General features: G+C 39.4%; 1 protein-coding gene across 4 annotated transcripts in view; it reads right to left on the bottom strand.

Moving 5' to 3' along the window:
- Nucleotides 1–6,924: 6,924 nt before the first annotated feature.
- LOC131251634 (probable cyclic nucleotide-gated ion channel 20, chloroplastic) overlaps nucleotides 6,925–12,547 on the bottom strand; it is a 33,619-nt gene continuing 27,996 nt past the window's right edge. For all 4 annotated transcript variants that reach the window (XM_058252475.1, XM_058252479.1, XM_058252477.1 and 1 more), the window contains 3 exons: nucleotides 9,172–9,418; nucleotides 8,043–8,202; nucleotides 6,925–7,269 (listed from right to left, as the gene is read on the bottom strand). In XM_058252475.1, the coding sequence (XP_058108458.1) occupies nucleotides 7,146–7,269; nucleotides 8,043–8,202; nucleotides 9,172–9,418 (531 nt within the window). In that variant the 3' untranslated portion in view covers nucleotides 6,925–7,145. The remainder of the gene's footprint in view (nucleotides 7,270–8,042; nucleotides 8,203–9,171; nucleotides 9,419–12,547) is intronic.

The raw sequence follows: 12,547 nt of genomic DNA, 5'->3' as shown, positions 1-12,547 counted from the left end.
TATTCAAGTGTTTCCAGCAACATAGCAAGGCTTAAACCTTAGCTTGAAGAACAGACCAGCGGTGTGGTCTAGAACGGTTCAACTGAACCAGTGGCTGAAGATTTAAACTGACCTGTGCAGAAGTCAAAACTCTTTTTCTCTTCTTTTCTTCTTCTTTTTAAATTTTTTCCTTTATACTGTAATATTGCCAGAAAGCATGTAATTGAGTTCTATTTGGTGGGCCTTCGTGTTTGCAGAACGCAGACTCACACTAGGCTTGTCGTATCCTAGAAGCTATTTGCCTATAACCTATCAGCATACTCAATTCACTTGAGTAGGGGCAAATAAGGTTTTAAGGACGGCATTTCAAACGTGCTTCAGCCTGTCCTGATTTCTGATTATTTTGTACTTTTCGGTTTCCACATTATACAGAAATACATTAATCTGTATAACTTCCAACAACATTACGACCAAATCTAAAAAGTTTTCAATGATTCACATCATTATTCTACCTTTCTTATTATAATAAGTCACAACCATTAATTTGCATCATCATTCTACCCTTTTTATTATAATATGTCATAACCATTGATTCACATCATTATTCTACCCTTTTTATTATAATAAGTCATTACCATTGCAAAAAGGGTTAATAAACTCTCATTCAAATTGCACATGTGCACACACACACATACAACAATTCAAACCAAAACATACAAATAGCTGGTAAGATCAGAAAGAGAATATCACCATAAATCATACTGTTAATTATATCTGTGAATCCATACATTGACTTTGAAAAGTAAACCATTCATTCGAACATTCAACAAATACGGTCCTTACTCTTGCATGGGTGGTAAACTCTCAGGAGTTTCAACGCCCGGTCAAGGGTTCACGTACCCATAGGTGGTGAAATTCCACTAGCGTGAGTGTGTGGTGTGTGCGTGTGTAAAAATAAAAATAAATAAAAATAAATAAAAACATTCAACAAATAGATGCTAGAAAACCACTGCAAATCAGTGTGATATTAGTATTATCCTCTAACTATACAATTATTTCCACTTCTTCTAAAATTAGGATTACCATAATTATATGCTATGTGTATTTAGGCTGCCCCACCACACCTTAAAAATAGTGGTAAACTCACAACTATTCAATTTGCAATTCAACCTGAGCTGTGGAGGCCTCGCCTAAGACGGTGTGACCATTATCATGGGGTCCATATTGATGTATATATTCTGTACCTATGCCGTCTATCTATTTAGTCGGATTAATTTAGAGTGTGAGCTCAAAAATGAAGTAGATCCAAATCTCAGGTGGACCACACCGTTGGAACGATGGTGATTGAATATTGTTCCACCATTAAGAACTTCCTAAAGTCCACTTTAATGTTTTTTGTAATATTTATTTGCCATTCAACCTATTGATAAAGTCATGATATTCTAGATATAAGGAAATAATAATAAATATCAAGTTAATCCAAAACTTTTATGACTTATAAAAAAAATTTAATGGTTCCCTTGAGGTTTAAATCTACTTCATTTTTTATCACATACCATAAAATAATCCGAAAAAAAAAAAATGATAGATGTAGTGTATATAGAATACATACATCAAGGCGGGCCCCACAGTAAGGGGCGCACCATATTAGGTGAGACCGGGCCTCCTCATGGTTGGTCGTTAGTTTGCCATTGGTTGTTTTAGCTCTCATTAGTCTTAAAAAGTCTCTCTGTGCCATCCTCCAAATAGTACTGCCACATGTTGGCTGTCCACATGTGGACTTTCTTAGCTGTCAAGTTCGGTATTTTTGGATCGGGTGAAGCCAGGGTTTCATGAAGCGAGCCCTTATCATGATAGGGAAAGCCGTAGAGTCTTACATAAAGACTACGGCTCAGCTGAAAAATGTACGTGCGAAAAAGTAAATTTTGATTTTGTTTTTTTGATTTTTTTCAAAAGGATACTTTTAATTATTGCTGGCTCATGCCAGGCTCTTCTCATATACATATATGTAAGTCTTGGCTTTTTATTATTATTATTTTCTTAATTTTGTTTAATGGTAGATATAAAAGTGTGGCCCAACAAAGAGTCATGTCTCATTTGCAAACCATTGATCCTCATAAGTTGTCTTGGGCCATAAACCCATAAAAAAATGGTTAGGATCATCTCACCACCACAGCTTTTAGAGCACAGAGTAATTATGTGTCCACCAACTTGATACGATGAACGGATGCTCCTCACCGTTGGATGAATTTTTATTTTTAATTTTGCACCAACTTGTACTGCAATGGATGGTTTGGATCTAATTGGAATTTTGAGAATGAAAGTATCCAAATAAAAGAATTCCTTAATGACATATATATGTGTGTGGGTGGGGGAGCAAGTTCCACGAGGTTGACATCCATCCCATCAGTTAGATGTAGCCTTCCATTGTGATCTATTGGTCTAAAAATCATGCAATCCATGACTTAAGTGGGCCACACCATAGATAATAGTTGAGAGTGGATGCCTGTCCATAAAACCTTCTTGATTGTATATAAGACCCAGCAGCCCATCCATTGCGTCTGTCCCACTTGTATGAGGGGTCAATCAAATTTTTTGCCATTCTAAAATTTAGGTGGGCCCCAACAAGTGCTTTTAAATGGGTAAGACTTGATTTCCCATGGTATTAGATGGTATGGCTCACCTAGTTCTAGTTTTGTACATGGCTAATTTTTGTCACATCCTACAACCTAGAGGGACCTACCGAATGCACGGCTTGGATGTCCATCATACATCACGGTGGGGCCCACAGAGCTCGACCTCATAGAAAGCTTCCCAATAAGTCGACCTCATAATAACCATGGGCCGAACTTGATATATAAATTCTATATCCATGCCATTCATCCGTTTTGCCAGATCATTTTAGATCATGAGCCCAAAAATGAAGCAGATGCAGATCTTAGAAGGACCATGCTATAGGAAACAATGGTGATTGAACTCCACCATTAAAAACTTCCTAGGGCCACCATAATATTTCCGTAATGTTTATTTGCCATCTAACCTGTTGATAAGGTCACATAAACCTGGACGAAATAAAAACAATCAGCTTATATTAGAAACGTTTGTGGCTTATTATAAATTGTCAATAATCAATCACCACTGTTTCCTATAGTATAGTCTACCTGAGATTTGGATCTGCTTCATTTTTGGGCTCACGATCTAAAATGATTTGAAAAAACGGACGGACGTCTTGGATATAGAATACATGCATCAAGGTGGTCCCCACAGTAAAGGGCGCACCGACTTGGGTGAGGCCAGGGCTGCACCTAATCCACTCCCATCCTTTCCCTGAGAGTGCTGACCAGCCACAAGCAACGGCACGGCGAGCTAACAACGTGCGGATTGCATTGGACAATCGTACCATGGAGACCGCGGGCCCCACCATGAAGATCACCTGGCAAAAGAATCAGGACGGTCCGATCATCATGGACAAACAATAGTCTGAATCAACATACAGGTGCCCAAAAATCTCTCAGATATGAAGACTCGGTCACCAATTTTAAGTCTTGCATTTGAATGTGGAAGGCTGCTGTATGTCACTTTTCAAGCATCCATCCATGGACGACAAATTCAAAGAGTACGATTTCCTATCAAGGAGATTTCTGAGGATAGCATATCCACGGTGTGGCACAACAGACCAATGGTCTGGATTACCCAACCATGGGCCCCACTTTTCAGAACTAAAAACGCATGTACACCGTTCAAAGCTGCAGGTCGTGTATCTTATATTCCCCAAAGTCTACAAGAGAAATATTCCATCTTTGACTGAGCATTTGCTCAGCTCAAGAAACTGCACATACCGTGGCCACCTGTGGAAGATCTAAACCGTCCACATAATGAGCTCAAGAAACTGAACTTGCAGCGGCCACTTTCTAGTAATCTAAACCGTCTGCATAATGGGCCCCATTACGGATGGAGGACACCCCAAAATTCTCCCCCATTGGATGATTGGATGACCCAAAATATCTGATCAAGCTCTGTTAAGTATAGTAAAAAAACTCAAAAACTCGACAGGACTCAGTGTTCAACCAGGTCAGTTGAAGACTCAGACAAGTCTTTATGTGACTCGACTCGATATGTAATTAATTTAATAATTTTTATAAATATTTTATGTAGTTGCATAAGTATAAAAGATTAAAATAAAAAATAAAATAAAATAAAATAAAAACAAATAGCGGAGCTCAGTGTACTCATTAGAAACTTGGTACAACCTTCTCTTGTACTGTTAACTAAACAACACTTTTCAAGCGAGTGACTCGGTTTGAGTTGCCTCAAGTTGACCGAGTCATTGAGCTGACTCAATGAGTCACACCAAGTCAAGACCGAGTCACTCTCCCAATCGACTTTCACGGTGACTCAGCTCGAAATCTCATCAACATGAGTTGACTCAGTCGAGTGTGGAGTCGGGTCCCAAGTTTTAGAACTGTGCTTCTAAATGTATTAGATTTGTACAGTGTGTATTATCTTATTTTAGCATAGAATTCGAGATTTTATTTCTTGTACAGTTGTAGCAATCTCCTTAATATAGATTGTAATTGACTATATAAGAGGACGTTCCTCCTCTCAATGAATATACGAGAGTTTTGCACAACTTGTCATGGTATTAGAGACAGTCCATCTGGGCCATTGATCATTGACCCCATCTCGGTGTTGGGCCATTCATCACGGCTGGTCTCTGGATCAGTCACGGTACTAATCAACCACAACAACTCAAATCTTCCGGCCGCACCCCAATCGCTGTGTCTCCATCCATCGCTGCCCATGTGCTTGTGTTCGCCCACCGTTGTGTCCATTCACAATCTCGATCTACATGGCTACTTCTTCAGATAGTACTATGTCTACTTCAACCAATATTCTGGCAACTCCGGACTCCTCAAATCCACTTCATCTTCATCATTCTGATCAGCCAGGTATTACACTTGTTTCTTAACCTCTCATTAGCGATAACTATGCCACTTGGAGTCACGCCATGATCGTTGCACTTAGTGCCAAGAATAAACTATGCTTTGTTGATGGCTCCTACCTACAGCCCTCCACTACTGCTCCTGATTTTGCCTCATGGACTCGATGCAACCATATGGTTCTATCTTGAATCCTCAATGCTCTCACTAAAGAGTTATCAAATAGTGTGGTTTACACTGATAGTGCTTATACTGTTTGGATTGATCTCCATGACTGTTTTTCTCAAAGCAATGGTCCGCGCATATTTCAACTCCAGCGCTCCATTTGCTCTCACACACAAGCTCAGTCTACCATTGCTACATACTTCTCACAGTTGAAATCATATTCGGATGAACTATCCTCCTACTCTGCTCTCCCTGTATGTACTTGTGGAGCAGCAAAGGATCTCACTTCCTTTTAACAGCAGGAACGCCTCATGCAATTTCTTATGGGGCTCAATGAAAGTTACTCTGCCATCCGAGGACAACTTCTTCTCATGAATCCTCTTTCTTCAATTAACAAAGCATACTCCTTACTATTGCAAGAAGAAAAACAACGAGAGGTCTCTACTTCTCACAAACTTTCCGATGATGGTATCGCCTTGGTCGCTACAAACTCTCCTTCTCATCTAGGCTCCTCTCGCAATTCAGGATGTAATCTTTCCAAGGACAACCATGACAGATGTCGCACTCAGCTCACTTGTGATTATTGTGGTTGGACAGGTCACACAAAGGACAAATGTCATGCACTACATGGATATCCACTCGGCCATCGCCTCCATGGTACTACTCCATCCAGACCTCGCAGAATGCCATCACATGACAAAGCATGTCCCACCAATTCTGCCACGTCCACTCCCAACTTCACTACAGATCAGTATCATCAAATTCTTTCACTGCTCAATAAAGGTACTACACAGCCTGAGCCAAATCTTGCAGGTAATTTCTCTTATTTTTTTGTTTCTTCCTCTCCTTCCATATGGATTATCGACACTGGTGCCACTGCCCATATGACCCATTGTTCATCTTCACTTCAATCTTCCTCACATTCTAATACAATTTCTTCCATCACATTACCAAATGGTCATTTTGCCAATGTCGCCCATGTCGGTTCTACTACTCTTACATCCACCATTTCCCTTACTGATGTTTTGTGTGTTCCATCTTTTAGATAGTCTTCTCTCCGTTAGTCAATTAATTCATTCATTAAAATGTTCAGTCACATTTTTTTCCTGATTTCTGTCTCTTTCAGGACCTTGCCACGAAGACGACGATTTGACTGGGTAAGGAGCAAGATGGCCTTTATCACTTCATTCCACATGTTCCTCCAGCCGTTTTATCTGCTAACCACCCTTCTTCCTCTACATTATGGCATCGACGACTTGGTCATCCTTCCCAAGCTCGCCTTCGGCATCTGTCTAGCGTTTTACCTTCTTTTATATTTTCTAATAAATTTCATTGTGATGTTTGCCCTTTAGCCAAACATTCTAGATTACCTTTTCCATCTAGTTCTATTTCCACTATTGATATTTTTGACTTAATTCATTGTGATATTTGGGGACCATACTCAGTTCCATCTCATTCTGGTGCTCGTTATTTTTTAACTATTGTTGATGACTTGAGGGGGAGTATTAGATTTATACAGTGTGTATTATCTTATTTTATCATAGAATCCGAGATTTTATTTCTTTTACAGTTGTAGCAATCTCCTTAATATATATTGTAATTGACTATATAAGAGGACGTTCCTCTTCTCAATGAATATACGAAAGTTTTGCACAACTTGTCAAAATGTGGAGCACTAGTCATAATTTTCGTCAAGATGGCTGCAGTCATCTAATAAGGGGAGATAACAGAACACATACAATCAATGATGGGACCCACCAGATCAAGTGTGGGTTATTGATAGTTGGGTCCCACATCTATTGGGCGGAATAGAAAAATACCATTTGTTTCAATCACAACATGCAACATCTACTTTGATGTTTTTGTGATACAATAACCATAAGAGAAACAAAAACTTGCTTTAGATACAACTGAGTGGGATTTGATAAACGTCCCTTATTTATTACGGGGATGTGGGTCCCATATAAAGGGCCAATCATTGGGATCAATAATACAATTACATACATTTTTTTTTTCATCAAAAATAGGATATTACATACACAAATTACTATGAAGGTTATATTACCTGGTGGGATTATCAGGTTGAGGTTTACTGCTTGCTCCCGGATTCAAACGCTTCTTCCTGTATCTCCACGCTACTTGAATGCAAGTTGCTGCATTTGCTCTCCAATACGGAGATTCGTACCTGCAAAAGAGGAATAACTATCGTTACATATTCTTCATATGTTGAGCTCCACAGTTGATGATCCTAACTGCCTGATTGGTCACTTTTAAGTGTGGATCGTTGGTTGTAATTGTCAATTTTCATTGGATGTCTAGGATTATCTGATAGGGGAAATTGGTCTATCAAGTCAAGGGCTTGCTGAAAGGTGGCCCAGCTGAACTGTTTCAATGAGGAATTGTAAGGTCTCAAAAGCACATTTTGCTTGTGTATAAGACTTGTTGAAATTGGGGACAATGGCTTTGTGATCCAAACTACTTACATGATGGGCCCTACTAAATGTCTCCAATAGTGGAAGATCCTCACCCTTTGATCTTGGACCATACTCATTTGAATGTGGACACTGATATATTTTCTCCTTAACAAACTACTTGTAGGTTACTAATCAAGGGATTAGAATCTTTGGATCTAAATAACTTTTGAGGCATCCCCCAACCACCGCGAGGCCTATCAGATAAATGGTTTGGATCCCCCGAACCATGGCTCATGTATGGAGTACCATGTGGGTCCTGCACATTAGCAAATTTTAATAGCTCGTATAAGTTAAAAACCTAAAAGGCTAAAACACATGGTGCAAATTGCTTGGTGATGCAGGCCTTGATCCTGTAAGGTAAGACTGTAATTGGTCTTTTGGGTCCATCATGGCCTAAAAATAATCCTCATAACCATGGCCCACTGTTGGCTGCGTAATTTTCTAGTGCTATCCTAAATATGTTTGAGATGAGGTAATGTATAACCTTATGGCCCCTTGAACACGTGGGCTCCTCAAGAACCGTGCAAAAGTGGTGGTGACTTCTTCCAGATCATGGGCTCGCAGCGCAAAGGCTTCCACATTTGTTAAACACTTCACAGTCCTGTCAGATAACAGCTGTCCCGATAACCTGATTTTCTTTCCATCTGAAAAAAATAAAAATAAATAAACATCGTGTTTTCAACCTTGAAACAAACAGCAAGAACTTGATTGGTGAATTCATAGTTACTAAAAGAAATTTATCAGAACAAGCTGACAATGCAATAAAATATGAAGACACATGGCTAAATTCTCCCCAGTTGATAGTTCTAAATATCATCCAAAACTGAGTTGACTCAGCCAAATTGTCTGGGTTTAGATGGGCAATGAAGCAAGTCACCAAACTGAAACAGGACTGAGACCAAAACCATGAGTTGGGGAAAGTCGGTATGGTTTCAGTCTCGAAGCAAGCCTCACACTCAAACTGCTATTTAATACCATGCTCTAATTATCTTAGCAAGGTCCTAGATAACAAAGACTTCTACGTTTGGTTATCAAGTTTCCACCAACCAAAACGAACAACAAATTGGTTACATGCAGGAGAGCCATGCATTTAGAGGAAAGATACAAAACTTGATTGAGAATTTGCTTGCTAAGTGAACTGCACCAATGGGGTCCAACGGTAAACCAAACCATCCATATGGTGGACCCCATGATGTGATATACCTCAAAAACCTTCCCCATTTGGGCAATCCTAACAATTGGATCGTGCCCCATCAAAATGGACCTTCGCGGTAATTGTCCATTTCCATCAGATGTCTGGGATCATTTGTAGGACGGATATTTAGGATAGCCCATCCTATGAATCGGTCCGCTGGTCAATCGATTAGGTTATTGAAGGTGGGGCCTAGATGTACAAGTGTTGGGTCAAACAAAATATTGCGGTTTCGCTCAATCGAGTATCATATAATACCTCATATGTTAATTAATGAATCACAAACGCTTACCAAGTCCTGAAAAACTTTCTGACCACTGATTCAGAGCCATTGGAGTTAGTATTAGGTTTAAATTTAAAGATCTACTCTACCTTAAACTGTACAATAATAGAATGAATAAGATGGGCATCGAGCTCATACTTTTACCCAGTGAAGAATGCTCAATATACCATCTGAGTAGCTCCTCCCCACAAACGTCACCTTCTGACAAGGTGGTTGGATTTCCATCTCCTCCAACACTCTCCATTTTTCCCCGGACAATGAAAACCATCTTGTCAATTGGACCTTCTTGATATAGTATTTTGCTTTCTTTTATATACACTTTTTGCTTCAATCTTTCACCGATAGCATCTAAGATGGGAGCATCCATTGCTCTGAAAATATGCACCTGCAAATCAATATGGTTTTAGGTTCTTTGAAAAAGTAGGAAGGATTGGAATGAATGCCACCAAACAGCTGCAGATTTTGATTTTATGATGCATGAGTTGTACAAGAACATATCCGATCTCATTTAACTTGATTTGTTTCTGTATTCATCGCCTAGGCCGGAGACAAGCTTCCTAGGATCTTTGTGCACTCTCATGCACATGAAATATCACTCATGAATACCTTACAAGCAATGACCAGAAAGGCTAAATAGAGGCATAAACATAAAAGACAGTAGTGAATTGGGAGCACCCATATACAGATAAAAAATGATATCAAGTGTAGTGGATTTACATTTATTTGTGATCTAATTTAGTGGGGCCTTGTCATACAATGTGAGTTTCCGTCTTTCCGTTAAGGCATTAAATTAGGAAAATTCATGAGGTGATGTCCAATACATCGTTTGTCATCAAATGTGTTCCAATATTTATGCAGAGGAGCCACTTGAACCATGATTAAACCATGGTTTGAAAAATCATCCAATACAACTTGGCAAATGTCTGATTCATATCGGTTTTGGTCTGAAATGAAATGAGTAACCACACTAATATGGAGCAAGTCAGACCGAGTTGGGGTGAGTTGGACTGTTTTGGTCTCCAACATGTTCCAGATGAAATGGCATTGTGGCAATGAGTAGTAGTTTGAAGGAATTGTATAAGTACCCAAAACTCCTGGATTGGACCCATGGTTCAACTATCATTGCTGAACAACAACAGGCCAAAGGTTGAAAAATGTTAGTATGAAGCTTTAAATGATATGGCCTAAAAATAATGTTATTATTCGTTGAAGTTGTTTGAACATTGCTTAATACAGCTATTTGGGATTTGCAATATTCAAAATGGAAAGTCTCATGATCATTTGTTGCAGACTGGCTGCTCACTTGACTCAACCTCCTCTACAAGCCAGCTAGCAGGTCGCTACCAGGCTGTTGAAACTATGACCATGCAGGCATCCATGTGAATGGCATGTTATGGATATGTAGGGGGCAGTTTTCATGATACATGACATCAACGATGCATCAGTAACTCACATTATTTTATAATCGGTGTTATTGTACTTTCACTAAACAGAGCCATCATATTATAGGGGTGCAAATCGGGCAGCTTGGATAGGGTTGAGGGTGAACCCCTATCCGACCTGACCTCGAGAGGACCCAACTTGCAATTTGATCTAACGCGTATTCCAACAAGAGGTTCCCAACACGATTTCTTCCATGCTCAAACCCTAAACCAGCCCAACCCAGCCCCTTTGAGCCAACCCAATTCAAATACATGTGATTATTCCTAACCCTAACTGAATTTGCTCAACCCTTGCCCAACCTGATTCCAAATCAGGTTGGAGTTTTCCAATGCTAACTCCACTAGAGGACACTAACAACCGGATCTAAACTGACCCGAACTCAGGTTGGGTCAATCGGGTTTGGGTTGACCTGAACCAAATTGCCCTATCATATTATATTAAATGACTAAGTACTTATCTGACACTCTAATAGAATGAGATGGAAATGTTGAATATGACGTCAATCTAACAATTCTGCAACACCAAGACATACCAACAAGTAGAGGTTAAAGAAAGTGTTTTGGTTGCTTAACATACCAAGCTACTGACTTGAACTCAAATCCAAGTGGTGGTGACATCAAGGTATTAAAAAGAGGGTTATGTAACGGCCGTAACAGAGAAGTCGGAGACAAAAATGACCGTAATGGTTTGTTATTGAAACAGGGCTTTTTTTTACCAAAAGAAAAGGCCTTGATGGCTTTGGTCGTGGGTTTGCTCCCCACAGATACAAGTTCGAGTCCCCTCCCCATGGATTACCTGGTGCACGTAGTTGGCGGGTGATTGCGTGCATCCGCAAGGCATAGTCTCACCTTAAAAGGGGTGGGGACACCCTGTCATCATTTTTAAAAAAAAGGCTGTGATGGCCGTTACAGGCAGTTACGGCCCGTATCATAACTGTAATGGTGGTGGCCATTATGGCCACCATTACCGTTATGGAATTCCATGGGTGCATGGGATTCCACACTATGCAAGTTGAATATTAGCACATATAGAAAACCACAAACAAGATAATATTTACACTTGTATGTGTCAATAATCACATATATGTATGTTTTTTTTATCAACCATATATTATTGTTAGCAACATGAGTACTACAATTAACATAAAGTTTAATATCATCATCACCACAGCCTTGTTCCAGCAATAGCTAATGTGTCACGTGACATCCATCTAATGCCAAAAACACTCAAGAAAGCTTCTGAATAATTCCACACAAACTCTCTCTCTCTCTCTCTCTCTCTCTCTCTCTCTCTCTCTCTCACACACACACACACACACACACACACACACACACACACACACACATACATACACACCAAATGTAAGCATTTAAATTCAGAGTTAATGTGATATGGTGATAGGAACAATTGCTGAGAAGGTTTAGTCATTAACCTTTTCCCCACTTAGTTTGTCTCTTATGGTTGAGAAGGGTGAAAATTATCCATGATGAGGGGAAAAAATCAACATTGAAAAATTTGCTGCCATGACGACATACTTCTAGAGTATAGCTGGTCGAAGTTTAAATTATTCCTTTTCTTAAGAAGCACTGTTGGTTGTTTAGAGATGCAAGATGTGTAGGTAGGACACCCATCAAACATATCGAGAAAAGACAGATGTGATATGCCTAGTGATTTCAATATTGATAGAATCGACAGATACTATTGTTATTTGTATTTGGGCAATATTAAACCCATGCATGTGATTAAGAAAATCCCCAAATTGCGCAGTATTTCCCTAGATATCGCAATGTATTGATGAGATATCGATAAATTATGATACATCATCAATATCTCAGTTAAAAAATACTTCGCATAGATGATATCATCGACACTTTCATCGATATCAGCCCTTGTGCGATCCACTGTCTGTCCCCTTGCCTTTTCTTCTTCTTCTTCTTTTTTTTTTAATCACTACAAATCGCCAAAAAATCATTTTTTTTCATCAATTTTCTTTTCTTTCATTAGCCTCCTAACTAATTTTGACCACTCCTTTCTAATTGTTTGTATAGAAAAGGAAATTGGGTGCCGACAC

Source organism: Magnolia sinica, chromosome 7 (genome assembly GCF_029962835.1).
Source record: "Magnolia sinica isolate HGM2019 chromosome 7, MsV1, whole genome shotgun sequence".
NCBI classification, from domain to species: Eukaryota; Viridiplantae; Streptophyta; class Magnoliopsida; order Magnoliales; family Magnoliaceae; genus Magnolia; species Magnolia sinica.
The sequence above is the reverse complement of the archived record's forward strand: the minus strand, read 5'-3'. Positions and strand labels throughout refer to the sequence as shown.